The sequence below is a fragment of the Contarinia nasturtii genome, unplaced genomic scaffold (genome assembly GCF_009176525.2).
Source record: "Contarinia nasturtii isolate CC-2019 unplaced genomic scaffold, AAFC_CNas_1.1 Cnas_scaffold_4477, whole genome shotgun sequence".
NCBI lineage: Eukaryota > Metazoa > Arthropoda > Insecta > Diptera > Cecidomyiidae > Contarinia > Contarinia nasturtii.
Genome location: NW_022201768.1, coordinates 1 through 14,815, shown reverse-complemented (window position 1 = coordinate 14,815; position 14,815 = coordinate 1). Strand labels below are relative to the sequence as shown.

Sequence of the window (14,815 nt, the reverse complement as noted above, 5' to 3'; positions counted from 1 at the left end):
ATGCCAAGCACATAGAGATGTCGCTCGGAACGTAAAGCTCAAAAAAATATACAGGTGATATAGAAAGCAAGTGAGGGTAGGTTGTTCTTCAACGCCACTGCAATCATTTTTTATGATCCGCTGAAGGTTTTTTCAAATTTTCTATTATCTCGAAGGCTCGTTGGGAACTTATTTCCCTCCTTATAATGTCGCTAAAATTAGTTCAATTGAATAAAATAAAATAATTTTATTTCCATACGAATTTAGAATTTAATGTTGATAAATCGTTCTTGCATTTCAAATCATATGAACATATTTTTCTTAAATGTCCAATTAAAATTAATGATAAAATCGAAACATAAATAAACTTACACCATAAACGGATAATTTACGTTATCACATTTCGAGCATGGAGCACTCTGGTTCGTTACATTGTTAACTTCGTATTTGTGTTCACAAATACATTTATAACACGTGCGCCAACAATTGTCCGACATTGTTGTTCCTTTTCTTTCTGATCTGAACAAAAAATGTAAATTGCAAGAATTGAATGTTTCTTGCTTACTGTCAGAATTTGACTAATTTGCACTGCCATAAGGCGATTCTTTCATACACAACGATTGATTTCAACATTTGGTTTAAACGACATCTGGTTAAACAAATACCCTTGATAGCGATAGCACCGACCAATAAAGTAAAGTCAAGAAAATAAATATTCAAAATGAGTAACGAACAGAGCAATTAAATCTAACCAAGTCGAAAATAAATTAAGATTTGTCATTATCAAAGTGATCAAATTGCTTTTATCCAAAGGAAAAGAGCGACCATATTTCCGTTTGGATTTATCTAATGACTCAATCTGGTTATCAATAAATGTGAAATTTATGCATGAAAGACTTCGCTAAGAAACTCTGGAGGAGACGAATGTTCAAACAATGATCAGATCACCCGAATGTTCTACTAGATATTCTGTAAAAATGATCGATCTACTACACAAAAGATATTTAAATAAAAAATGCTTGGATTTTATGTTGATATTTTGCCAAATGACGGATCTATTTATTCAAAGTAATATTTTATGTGACAAAATTATTTTCCGTAGAAGTTTTTTTCTACTGTTGAAAGATAACGGTATTCAGGTGTTATCGTCGGGTGTAATTGCGATGCACGATCTGAAATTTATATAATCGAATAAAATCAAATAATTGGAGTTTAATTCGAATTGAATCGTTCTTCAATTCTAAAAATAAGTCATGCTTGAAAAAAGGTAATTCTCAAAATGTATTAAATTCAAAATCAAATGATAGTTTTACTTACATCACCGCGAGTCGGAAACATTACGTGATTACAAATGAAACATGACTGAAACTGATTTGCTCGCGTGTTAATGGTGCTGTATTTAGTTCCACAATTGGTGCACTGATAGTATGCATGCCAGCGATGTTCACGATAGTCCGACATTGTTCCCCGCTTTTTTGCTTCTGTTTATTTATATCGGAACTTAACTGTAATAAATTGAATTTTGCTTGCTTCTTGTCTGAAAGTGACTATATTCGCACTGTATTTGACTGTTCTTTTATACACCATTATCGCGCCCAAAATTGCAAACGTATTCATTTTGAAAGGAAATTACCATACGCTTTGTCTCGAAATTTTGTTTAAACAAAATCTGAACACATGGATACGATTTGTTTTGAAAATGTTTCGCCAATAGTTCAGAAATGCATAAACAAAGCTCCACACAGGCTGATAACGAACTTATGACTTCACTGTCATTTGACGATTCAACAAAATGACGATAAACAAAATGAATAAATAAAAATTACCTTTATAAGTTGCCAAATTGATCTGAGTTAGGATGATTTATGATTTGCAATGTTTGCGAAGTGCTACATCTCAGAGAAATAAAAAACAAATACTAATGGTATGCTTTCTTAAAGAATAGAAATGAATTCAATGTCACCACCTGCAACACCAATGTGTTGTACAAAATAATATTCGAATCATTTCGAAATGATTGAGAAATTGTAGAGAATACAAGGGAACATCCAAAGTGAATTAGTATATTCGCGAATCTCAGCACAGCGCTTCTACTGCTTCATAGTTGTCATCTACGTACTCTATTTACTGACAATATAAAACCGCCTCTTTTTGAAATCGGCTATATTCTTGTGCGATACAAACAATAAAAAAATATCTATATTGTTATGGATCATTTAGTTCTGTTGATTAAAAAAATAAATAAATAAAACAGCAACAAAAAATCAATCAAAAAAAGATCAAAGTGTGTTTTCTTTTAAATTCTGATGAAACAAAACTTTATTCGTATTCGTTTGTTTCGTACATTTTACAAATTACACAATATTATCTAGCTTAAATCGGGATCTACCGTTTGTATTTGCTGAAGGAATTTTATGATAGATAAGCATATCGTTCAACAATTGGACCAATAATGCGTAAGTTTCATCAATTTTGTGCTGTGTAAGAGACTTAATTCCTTCTTTTTTCGTAAATTTTATTTTATTTTGGAAAATGATTTTTTTTTTTGAAAATGAAATTTCACAATTTTGACTCATCAAAATTTACTCTTTTTTCTTTCTCTCTCTGATTTGCCAAAAAAAAATTTCACTCGCCACTTTTTCGAAATAAAAAAAGAGTAAATATTTTATGAGTTTGTCAGCGAAAATAAATATTTGGGGAAGAAAATGTGGTTTCTCCATTCTATTGAACATAGTAAATGAGCAAAAATCATTAATGATTATTATCGATACAAAATATTAAAATTTGAAATACGAATTTGTGACGAATTTGATCTATTTATTCAGTCAAGTAATAGTTTAAAATTGTTTTCCGTAGAAGACTTTTCTACTTTCGCAAGACAACGGCAGTCAGTTGTTTTCATCGGTTGAATTGTAAGTGTAATAAGTTACATGTAACCTGGCTCTGTTTGATTATCTTGCTCTGTTTGACTACCCTTGTTGTACAGCTGAAATTGAGACAAATAAATAAAATCAAGTAATTAGAACTTCATTCGAAATGAATCGTTCTTGAATTCAACATAAAATCAAATGATACTTTTATTGTTAGTTTCGGATAATTATTGATGCCACATTTTTGACATGGGAAGTTCTGAATTGGTTGACTGTTAATTCTGTCGTATTCATCTCCACAAAAGATGCATTTATAGTATCCGCGCCAGTAATCGTCCGACATTGTTGTTCATTTTCTTTCTGAGCTGAACAAAAAAAAAATGTAAATTGGAAGAATTGAATGGTACTTGCGCTACGGTCAAAATGTGACTAATTTTCACTGGCATAACGCGATCCTTTCATACGCAACGATTGATTTCAATATTTTGTTTAATCGACATCTGAACGATTCCATAAATTTACAATGAATCATACGTGAAAATATATACAAAAATTGTTTATCACTTTCGTTGTTTATGCAATCGTCAGCGACTAATAACGAAAAGTCAAGAAAACAAACATTCAAAATGACTATTGAGCAGAACAAATAGATCTAATGGTGAGACAAAAATAAATGAAGATTTATCATTATCAAAGTGATTGAGTTGATTTTGTCCGAAATACAACAGCGACCATATTTCTGCTTAGATTTGGCTAATGACGACAAAGTTATCGACAAATATGATATTTATGCATGAAAGACTTACTTTGTGAATTCTAATAAAAATGATTCGAGGCAATTTCAAATGTATTCTGTTACATATGGTTAATTATTTTTTTTCTTTTTGGTTCATATTCTCTCGCATTTCTTAACTCTATCATAAAGAGTATTGTTAATTTGTCTCGAATTAAAAATCACCTTTTATTCACTTACTTAGTATTCGAGAAATTTTCACAAACCTTGAAATTTAACTAGAAATCCTGTAAAAATGATCGATCTACTACACAAAAGAAATTGAAATAAAAGATGCTTAGATTTATGTTTATATTTTGCCAAGTGACGAATTGGATCTATTTATTCAGTCAAAGTAATATTTTATTCAACAAAATTGTTTTTCGTAGAAGGTTTTTCTACTGTTGATTTGAATTGTCGTTGTCACTGATATCAGGCATAGATGGTAGGGGATGGAACAATTTCCTCTGCAGAAAAAAATAAAATTAAGTAGTAAGAATTCAATTCGAATTGAATCCTTCTTGAATTTAAAAAAAATCATGCTAATTCTCCATAATTCTCAAAATGTATTCAATTTAAAATGAAATCAAATGATAATTTTATTTACCTCACATATCGGATAATTAGTGACGCCACATTTTACACATTGGACGACCTGATTAACTAGCTGGTTAACGCTCTCGTATTCATTTTCACAATTTTTGCACCTATAGGATGCAAGATAATGAGCTAGCCAATGAACGTCCGACATTATTTCCAGCTTATTTAAGTTCCAGTTCTTAAATTTTAACCGAATAAAAATGTAATGTGTTGAGTGTTAACAGCAATTGCTTGCTTGTTGTCTGGAAATGACTATTTTCCCACTACATGAGTCTGTCCTTTTATACACCATTATCGCGCCCAAAATTGCAAACGTATTCATTTTGAAAGGAAATTACCATGCACTTTGTTTCGAAATTTTGTTTAAACAACATCTGAACACATGGATACGAGTTCTTTTGAAAATATTTCGCCAATACTTCAGAAATGCACAAACAAAGCACCACACAGGTTGATAACGAACTTATGAATTCACCTTCATTTGCCGATTCAACAAAATGACGCTCAATATTAAACAGTGATTGAGAATATATACAAAAATAGTTTAACAATGTCGATTTTATGATTCGTGCAATCGTTCTATATCATTGAATAATCACCAATATGTGGTATTATAATTCAATGCGATTAATTGCATTAAAACACATGAATCAGACAGAAGCGATAAATAAACAAAAGCTAGTTATATAAATTCTCAAATTGAATGATTTTTGCTCGAAGAAATGACAATCAAAGCTTGGTTACGATGATTTGTCATTTGCAAAGTGCTTGGATTGCATTTTCTGAGGAGCATGATAACAGCTAAAACTTTTTTGCTTGACTCCTTTTGAGAATGAATCATCTGCCATTGAATTTTTTTGACTTTGACTTGAATAAAAGTGTATCTTTTAAGATTTCACTTTCATTCGGCTTCAAAAAAAAACACTTTATCACAAAACAATTTCTTTTTTTATTAAAGGCGTAAGTATGTTGATACTTAAATAGAAACGCACAGAGTCTTGTTTATCTTTTGTCATGCATTGAGTTTATTCATTCATTCATAATAGTAATTGATGAAAAAAAAATTGTTTTCGGTAAAAATGTATTCTTCGGTTGAACGCAGCAATCATTTTTTATCATAGCGCGTTCGGAACTTCTTTCTAAAATTGATTCAATTGAATAAAATCATTAGATTTAAATTCGAATTTTTAATTTAATATTGCGACATCCTTTTTGTATTTCAAGTAAAAAAAACATATAAACATATTTTTTTAATGGCCGTATTAAAGATAAAGATAAAACCGAAACATAAATCAACTTACACCATAAACGGATAATTTAAGCTGCCACATTTTGTACATGGGGTACTGTGGTCCAATGCACTGTCTATAACGTCATACAAATCTCCACAATTGTTGCATTTAAAATGCGCGCGCCAGCAACCGTCCGACATTGTTGTTCCTTTTCTTTCAAAATTGAGCTGAACAAAAAAGTGTTAATTGGAAGATTTGAATATTACTTGCGCTACGGTCAGCATTTGACTAACTTACACTGGCATAAGGCGATCCCTTTTATACAACGATTAATCTCAAAATTATGTTTAAACAACATCTGAACGATTCGATAAAACAAAATGTTTATCACTTTCGTTGTTCATGCAAACGTCAACGATCGCGTTGCTTTTATTCGAATTGAAAAGATAAATCATATTTCCGCTAAGATTTATCTAATAACTCAACATGGTTATCGATGAATATGATATTCATGCGTGAAAGAGTTCGATAAGAATCCCTGAATGAGATCAAGAATTGAATAATCAGTAATTTCATGTTAAAACGCGTCTCCTTTGAAGATTTGAGTTTAAATTGAATTTTTACTGCATACTTTCACTGCCATGCAAAATATTTCGAAGATAAAAGAATGCATTTTACTTTCATATTAACTAGTTGTGAATATTTTGATTTTTATTCAAACGTTTTCAGGGAAATACTCACATTTTGAATTCTAAAGCAAAAGTTCTTTTTGGTTCATAATTTTTTACATTTATTTAACTCGAATTTAAATCGTTCCAGAAGTTTCAAAGAGACTCTGAAAAGTTAAACGACTTCAAAAAAGAATTTTTCAAAGTTCTAAAGCAAATTTTTGTCTTGATATTTTGTCTAGCTATAATTTTTTTATTAAATTAATAGAAACCAAATCACTTTCTGTAGACATTTATTGTTTGGTTCAAAGTGGTGATTAACACACGACCTGTGTTACGTGTGTGCACTGTTATCTGGAATTAAAATAGACAGATATCAATATGAAATAAAAACTCGAGTTGAATTTTAAATCGAATTTATAATTTGAACTAAAAGAATATAAACTATTTGAATATCTTTAAATGAAACAAACATATCTAAATTTCACATACGTCGATAGTGAAGGAGACAATGTGGACAGTTAATGTGGCCACATATGTGGCACGATATTTGTGTATATGGTTGTGGTGCAACATAATTAATGCTGCATGTGGTGTTACACCGACTACATCTGTAAAAAGTTGACCACACTTCCGACATTTTTTACCAACTTTTTTCTGTTTCCTTTAGTTTTATTGAATAAAAACTCGATTTGAATGGCTTGATCGTGCTTTTTACAGTGGAGGTACCAACGAAAATTGCCAACGTTAGGATTTCGAATGGAAACCATGCAGTGAACTTTCTGTTTATAAAACAACAAAATGGTGTCACTTGAGATAAACGATTGTGCTGGAAAAACAATCGAAGCCAAAACAATTTGATTCTGTATACAGTATTTTATTATCAAAAGTGAAGATAAATAAACATATTGAAACACGAAATTCCAGTTTATTTTGAGATTTTACTTGCCGATGTAAGTTTGTTTTTATTTTTATTTGGACTAAAAATTCATTTCATTTCACAGCAAAAAAAAAGATCTACCAAAAACAATGAACAATTTTCTTTGAAAGACCACATCCCTTGTAAATGATCAAGTCTAAACTTTTATTTAGCGCACCAAATCATTGAACTGTGGCTCGAATTAAAGAGTAAAAGAATTAGTTTCAAATCAAGTATATAAAAGAGATCTTAGTTATTATTTAACAGCACGTACGATGTATAGTCATGTTTTAATTCTTTGATCTTTTATTTGAAATACATTTGATTACAAAAAATAACAAAAAAATATATTTTATTTTGAATATGATGGCTGCATGTTAAAATTCAAAATAAAGAGGGCGAGAAAAGTTAGAAAAATTTGACGGCAAATCGATGCCTATATCTAAGAAATGAAATTAAATCAAATTAAATGTAACAAGAATAGTATCTATTTCAGTCGGTATTTTATCATCAATGTTTTTAGCATTCATTCACATCAGTGCCATTATCAATCAATAAATTCTTCGTTGTCTGAAAAATGAATAATAAAATCGGTTTAAGCTTGATTATTCGACTCTCTGCTTTTCAGATGAAAGTGACTTTACATTTCTTATAAGTTTTCGAACATAGTCTTCCTTTTATTTATGTATTCATAGATATCATCTTTCTCTTTATCTTGAAAATTAAATTAAGTTTCCATAAGAAAATGTCTCTATTAAATTATAATTTAAACCATCATTACCAGCATCCATTTCACGTGGTGTTTGATTCTTTTCGTCTTTCGCATTTACGTCTGCTCCACTATTAATCAAGGCCGTTTGCATTTCTTCATTGCCTGAAAAGTGAAAACAAATTGTAGAATTTCTCAATGTTTATTTTGAAATTTTTGGAATTACCATATAAGTAAGCAATATGAAGAGGCGTCTTCATGTACTCCTTTTCATATCCAGATGTAGCATTGATATTAGCTCCTTGTGTGATCAGATATTCAGCTAATTCCTTTGTACCTGAAACATTGATCAAATGAAGTATTTAACTTTGGCGCATTGATCGTACACACATAATATTAATTATTTAAAAAAAAATGAATAATTACCAAAAATAGCTGCGTAATGTAAAGGTGTTAGATTCCCTTCGTTTTTTGCATTAACGTCCGATCCATGTGCAATTAGACTCTTACAAGTCTTCAAATTGTCTGAAATGTTGAACAATTTAAAACAATTAATTTTTATTTAAAATTTAAAGGGGAAATTAATTGTATACCACTCATGGCAGCCACATGTAAAGGTATAAAACCTTCGTCATCAGTTTTGGCACTTATATTCGCTCCGCGTGCAATTAAATATTCAACCGTATCATTTGAGCCTGAAATATTAAGCAGATAAACAGTTAATAGCTAAGATCCACCAAAAACAATTCTAATTTCTGAACATCAAGACAATTACCGTATTGAGCGGCGTTATGGAGTGGTGTGTACTTTTCGAAGTCTTCAACATTCACGTTTGTTCCATTTGCGATTAGGATTTCGCATATTTCCAAATTATCTGAACGGTTATAAAGTAACATTGATTAGCTACGTGCGCAGATAAGAAATTGTTTATTCAAAATTGTACAAAATTACCGAACATTGCTGCTATATGAAGTAGAGTAAAATTATAATCGTTTTCATAATTCACATCAGCTCCATGTTCGATAAGATTTTTGAATATCTCCGTTTGACCTACAAAATATATAAAATTCTTGTTAATAAATACTTTTCTTTTCAATTCACAATTGAAAATTACCTTTAGCAACAGCCAATTGGAGTGGTGTGAACGGATACAAATTTTTATCAAACACATTCATATTTACACCATTATCGATTAGAAATGTGACTACATCTACATTGCCTAGATATAATCGGAAATAATTTAGATTTCATATAATTGATATTGAGTTTGAATAGTATTTTGAACGTTTTATTTTTTGGAGAAAAATGCGGATAGAACTCAATAAAAAATAAAATTAAAAAAAAAGATTGAAACCCGTTGTGGTCATATACAATACTAGATACAATATTGAACCGTTAAAGGAATATTCATCGTCTTCAACTAACCTGATTTAATGGCCTTGTAAAGATATTCACTGCCATCAGTACTGTTGACATTGTCTGAGAAAATTATTGAAAACATTGAAATAATTCATATCATATTTGTTACTAGGGATCGCTAGGGATGTTCAAGTTTCATTATTTTTTGGTCTTCACGTAAAATTACCTTGTACACTCGCACCGACGAGAAAAACGATCACAAATAAAAATTTCATCATCTTATTTGGTTGAATTAAACACTTTACGAATAACGGAACGAAGAGATTTATTGAAATATAAATATACAAAATGTGAAGTTACCGAAAGTATCTTCCAAATAGAATGATCACTTGTTGCGTTAAACCTCCATATTTATAGCAAAAATACCAGGTTAAGTGACAGTGAATATACATATAGCTGAGACAGATTAAAATCCTCAATTTCAATTCTGATTTTTAAATTTATGTCAAAACAACCAATTGCATTTGACACTGATAAGACATTTTACTTCTGTGTAACTAGTTGTGTGCGAAAATGTACAAATTAAGAATGTTGTTGGTATAACTTCTTTTAAGACGAAATCTGAATTTACCTTGAACACTTGAAACAAAAGGAACGATTACAATTATAAATCTCATCACACACACTTCATTAATAAATCAAATTAATTATTGCAATCAAATAGCACGAAAATAAAATGAAATTGATAATTCAAATGTGAAAACTTTCGTTAGTAAAAAATGATCATTTATTCCGTTTACCATTCAAATGTATAGCAAACGTTTGAATAACACGTGTACATTAAAATGATGTGAATAATCTGGTGCTGCTTATGATTAAAAAAAATGAAAAACAAGTGGAATGGCCATCATTCGTGCATCCAAAAATAATAAGACTCACGCGAATTTTTAATCAATGTTATTTTTGTTGAACCAAAAATTGATTTCATTTCACAGCGAAAAAAATCCATCCAATCGTTATAGAAGTTTTAAAAAAGAACTTGAAAAGTTAATCGACTTCAAAAAAGAATTTTCCCAGGGATATTAAAATGCCGAAATTTGTGTTGATATTTTGTCAAATTATGACCTATTTTATTCAATCATAATAGTAATTGAGTGGATCACTTTCTGATTCATCGGTTCAAATTGGTGATTAATACTGGTTAATTACGACGCATCTGGAATTAATATAGACAAGTATGAACATGAAATAAAACCTTTGAATTGATAATTTGATAGAAGAAATTTTACATACGACGAAAAGCGGATAATTTACTTGGCCACAAAGGTGGCACGGCACTAGTGTATATGAGTGTGGTGCAACATCATTGATGCTGTATGTGTTGTTACACCGACCACATCTATAAAACGTCCAGATTTCTGACATTCTTTTCTAAACTTCTTTCTGTTTCCTTTGGTTTTATTGAACAAAAACTCGATTTGAATGGCTTGATCGTGCTCTTTACAGTCGAGGTAACAACGAAAATTGCCAACGTTCAGATTTCGAATGGAAATAATGCGGTAAATTTTCTGTTTATAAAACCACAAAATGGTGTCACTTGAGAGGAAAAACAGTCGAAGCCAAAACAATTTAATTCTGTATACAGTATTTTATTATCAAAAGTGAAAATAAATAAATATATTTTTGTTGAAAACACATGACATTATTTCGAGTTTCTACTTGGTGTAAGGTTTCTACAAATCAAAACAATGATGTTCGTCTGAATTAATTTTAAAAATTTGAATCTCTTTTCGGAATAGCTTTCTATGAATTAATTAATTGAACTACGAGTTTTAATGCAAATAATTCTTTGTAAAAATGATCCATTGACATTTACAAAAGATATTTAAATAAAAATGCATCAATCTTTTATCAAGTGACGAATGAGGTGTATTTATTCAGTCATCAAAGTAATATATTATTTCACAAAATTATTTCTCGTTTTATTTTTCGGTTGAAAGAAAACGGCGATCCGTTTGGGGTTTTTGACCATCCTTGATTCCTTGAAGTGCAGCTGTAATTGATACAAATGAATAAAATCAAATAAATTATAATGCATTTGAAATTGAATATTAAATCGTTCTTGAATTTGAATAGATTTTTGTTGAATGCATACAATCAAAAATAAAATTATGCGAATCGATTTGCATCACCACCGGGTATCGGAAAATTAATGGTGTTACATAATATACATGGAAGTCCAAAGTTTGGTTGTGTGTTTACAAAGTCGTATTTGTGCCCACATTTGGTACACTCATAGAATGCGTGCCATCGATCGAACGGCATTGCTGTTCCTTTTTTATTCTTCCTCGAGTTTGTCTATGCAAAAATGCATTCAAATTGGATAACTGCTTATTTGTTGCTCGTTTGTCGCTCGAAAATTACTAATTTTGTATTACATTTGACGATCTATTTATACACGATCGAATTCAATACAAACTTATACGACTTTTTTTGAATACTAACAGTGATTGAGAATACATACAAATATAGTTTATCAATTTCGATTTTATGATTCGTGCAATCGTTGGCAAAATGGATCAATCACCTATATGTGGTGTTCAACATTGACACTTTTGGTAGATGTTTGTGTGTTTCGAATTTAATTACATTACTCAGACAGAAGCGATAAATAAACAAAAGCTAATTATATAAATTCTCAAATTGAATGATTTTAGCTCCCAGAAATGACAATCAAAGCTGATTTACGATGATTTATCATTTGCAAAGTGCTTGGATTGCATTTTCTGAGGAGCATGATAACAGCTTAAACTTTTTTGCTTGACTCCATTTGAGAATGAATCATCCGCCATTGAATTATTTCGACTTTGACTTAAATAAAAGTGCATCTTTTAAAATTTCACTTTCATTTGGCTTCAAAAAAAAATTGAACTATGATTTTTCATGCAAATATTTTTTTATTAAAGAAGTAAGTATGTTTTTTTAATCACTTGAGTTCAAAAAATTTCGATTTTTCGCTTCCTTTAAAATAATATTGTGGATTCATGCTTGACTTCGTGATTTCGCTTATTAATAACTTGAAGAAGTTTTATAGCACATTGAAGATTTGAGTTTAATTTAATTACTGCATACTATTTTCATCTCAATTTGTTGTAATTCAAATGATTTTTATTCAAAAGCTTTCAAGGAAATACTTACTTTGTGAATTCTAATGCAAATGATTCGAAGCCATACATGGGGCATTATGATGCGTAAAATATACATGTCCACAATTGGTGCATTTATAATGCGTGCGCCAACAATCGTCCGACATTGTTGTTCCCATGGTTGTTCCTTTTCTTTCTGATCTGAACAAAAAAAAAATGTTAATTGGAAGAATTGAATGTTATTTGCTTACTGTCCGAATTTGACTAATTTGCACTGGCATAAGGCGGTCCTTTTATATACAACGATTGATTTCAATATTTTGCTTAATCACCATCTGAACGATTCGATACATTTACAATGAATCATAAGTGAAAATATATACAAAAATTGTTTAATATATACAATCGTCAGCGACTAATAACGAAAAGTCAAGAAACCAAACATTCAAAATGACTATTGAGCAGAGCAAATAAATATAATGATGAGACAAAAATAAATGAAGATTTATCATTATCAAAGTGATTGAGTTCATTCTGTCCGAAATACAACAGCGACCATATTTCTGCTTAGATTTATCTAATGACGACAAGGTTATGGAAAAATATGATATTTGACAGCCTGATAGTAAAACCGAAATGGAAGAACTTGACCTTAAAAACATGATGCAAATTCTTCAGCGTATATAGAGAACTTTCAAATTTTAGAACAAAAGGAGTTTGTAAAAAATTGAGAGCAAAAACACGATATATCGATTATTTGTTTTTACCCGCAGGCTGGATATGTCGTGTTTTTGCTCTAAAGTTTGTCTATAGTTTTTTTCCTCGCAACAATCGGGACTTTGTTTTTACGCCGAAAAAATTGATTTTTACTTTTCCGCACACACCTAGTGTGTAAGGTAAAGTATTGGAATCGGTCGAAAAATTAACACCCTACAAAAACATGTTTTCTGGGTGTTTGAGAAGCCAGGGAACACGAATCTAGCGTTTTTTCGATGTCCTAATGTATGTGCGTGGTACCCTGTACCCTGTACGCTGTACGCAAAAATTTGTTAACACGATAACTTTCAAAGAAGAAAAGTAATTCAAAATGAATGCTTGGGAATAATAATGAAACTTAATTTTCGTTCAAACTGAAGTGTCCCTTCGAAATATTTCCAATAAAAGTGTCCCAAGTTTATATGGCAAACTATATACAAACTTGGGACACTTTTATTGGAAATATTCCGAAGGGACACTTCAGTTTGAACAAAAATTAAGTTTCATTATTATTCTCAACCATTCAAATCTGACTTCTCAGGATGATTGGGGGTGCCGAGGAATAGAAACCATTAGATTTTGAGCGACTTTGGTTGATACAGTGAAGTGTCATGTCTGGGGTGATGCCCATGGGCATTCATGGGAAAAATTCAATTTTTCTTCCAAAAGTGATATTTAATGTATACTTAAACACTCAAAAATATGTAAGTATTCACATAAAAATAACATTCCGAGGGTTTGAAATGATTTCAATGGATACCTCCCAAACAAAATTTTGGATTTTTTGCTCAAAAACAAAAATTTTGTATGGAAGGTACCACTCAATTGTATTGAAATTTCTTCAAACTTTCAGAATGTTAGCTTTTCGTGGGAAAAAAACCTCTGGAAATTTTCACATGATTACGATTCCATACAAGCATTTGAAAGTCTATCAAAAATTATTTGTATCGCAAGACTTATATCAGATTCAGTTTTCTCATGAATTCACATTCACGGTAAAAGATACGTAATAAATGCATATTGTGGATCACAGTGCGAAAAAGTTCATCTTACGGATGTAAGACATTTTATTTGAATTTTTTTTATGAAAAGTGTATCGAAAATTATTTGTATCGCAAAACTAACGTCATAACGGTTTAGAATACATTTAATATCACTTTTGGAAGAAAATTTGAATTTTTCCCATGGATGGCCATGGGCATCACACCAGACAAGACACTTTACTCTATCAACCAAAGTCGCTCAAAATCTAATGGTTTCTATTCCTCGGCACCCCCAATCATCCTGAGAAGTCAGATTTTGAATTACTTTTCTTCTTTGAAAGTTATCGTGTTAACAAATTTTTGCGTACAGCGTACAGGGTACAGGGTACGCACATACATTCGGACATCGAAAAAATGCTAGATTCGTGTTCGATGGCCCCAAAAACACCCAGAAAACACATTTTTGATGGGTGTTAATTTTTCGACCGATTCCAATACTTTACCTTACACACTAGGTGTGTGCGGAAAAGTAAAATTGTTGAATTTTCTTCTTCTTTTTCGTCTTCTGTTTTACGGGCGTCATTTATGATTATTTAAACAGTTTGTTGGCTTGGCGGATATTGTGAGGATACAGCTGTATCGTTGCCATATGAACGTTCACAGAAACAAGTATTCGAGTACGCTTACTCGCACTTGCGGTGAATAAATGTCCGGTCTCAAACCACCCGTGCCGGCTGTATTGTTTGGTGGATTTGGCAACCATGTCCAATTTGCCGACCCGCCTGCTGTCGAATTGTATTGCAAATTATCATAGTTGTTGTA

At 30.9% G+C, this 14,815-nt stretch overlaps 2 protein-coding genes across 2 annotated transcripts; both read right to left on the bottom strand.

Annotated features, from left to right (window-relative positions):
* Nucleotides 1-7,411: 7,411 nt before the first annotated feature.
* LOC116351027 (serine/threonine-protein phosphatase 6 regulatory ankyrin repeat subunit A-like) lies at nucleotides 7,412-9,474 on the bottom strand. The gene is made up of 11 exons (XM_031783054.1): nucleotides 9,335-9,474; nucleotides 9,175-9,228; nucleotides 8,864-8,968; nucleotides 8,701-8,799; nucleotides 8,525-8,623; nucleotides 8,343-8,444; nucleotides 8,176-8,274; nucleotides 7,976-8,086; nucleotides 7,822-7,914; nucleotides 7,685-7,754; nucleotides 7,412-7,610 (listed from the first exon to the last, which is right to left on the bottom strand). Exons 1-10 carry the CDS (start codon nucleotides 9,384-9,386, stop codon nucleotides 7,690-7,692), a joined length of 879 nt encoding a protein of 292 aa, XP_031638914.1. The 5' UTR covers nucleotides 9,387-9,474; the 3' UTR covers nucleotides 7,412-7,610; nucleotides 7,685-7,689.
* Nucleotides 9,475-11,014: 1,540 nt separating this feature from the next.
* On the bottom strand, nucleotides 11,015-14,761 carry LOC116351028. Its single transcript, XM_031783055.1, has 3 exons — nucleotides 14,681-14,761; nucleotides 12,307-12,455; nucleotides 11,015-11,161 (listed from the first exon to the last, which is right to left on the bottom strand). The coding sequence occupies exons 1-3, from the start codon at nucleotides 14,754-14,756 to the stop codon at nucleotides 11,066-11,068; spliced, it is 321 nt and encodes a 106-aa protein (XP_031638915.1). The 5' UTR covers nucleotides 14,757-14,761; the 3' UTR covers nucleotides 11,015-11,065.
* Between the last annotated feature and the right edge of the window lie 54 nt (nucleotides 14,762-14,815).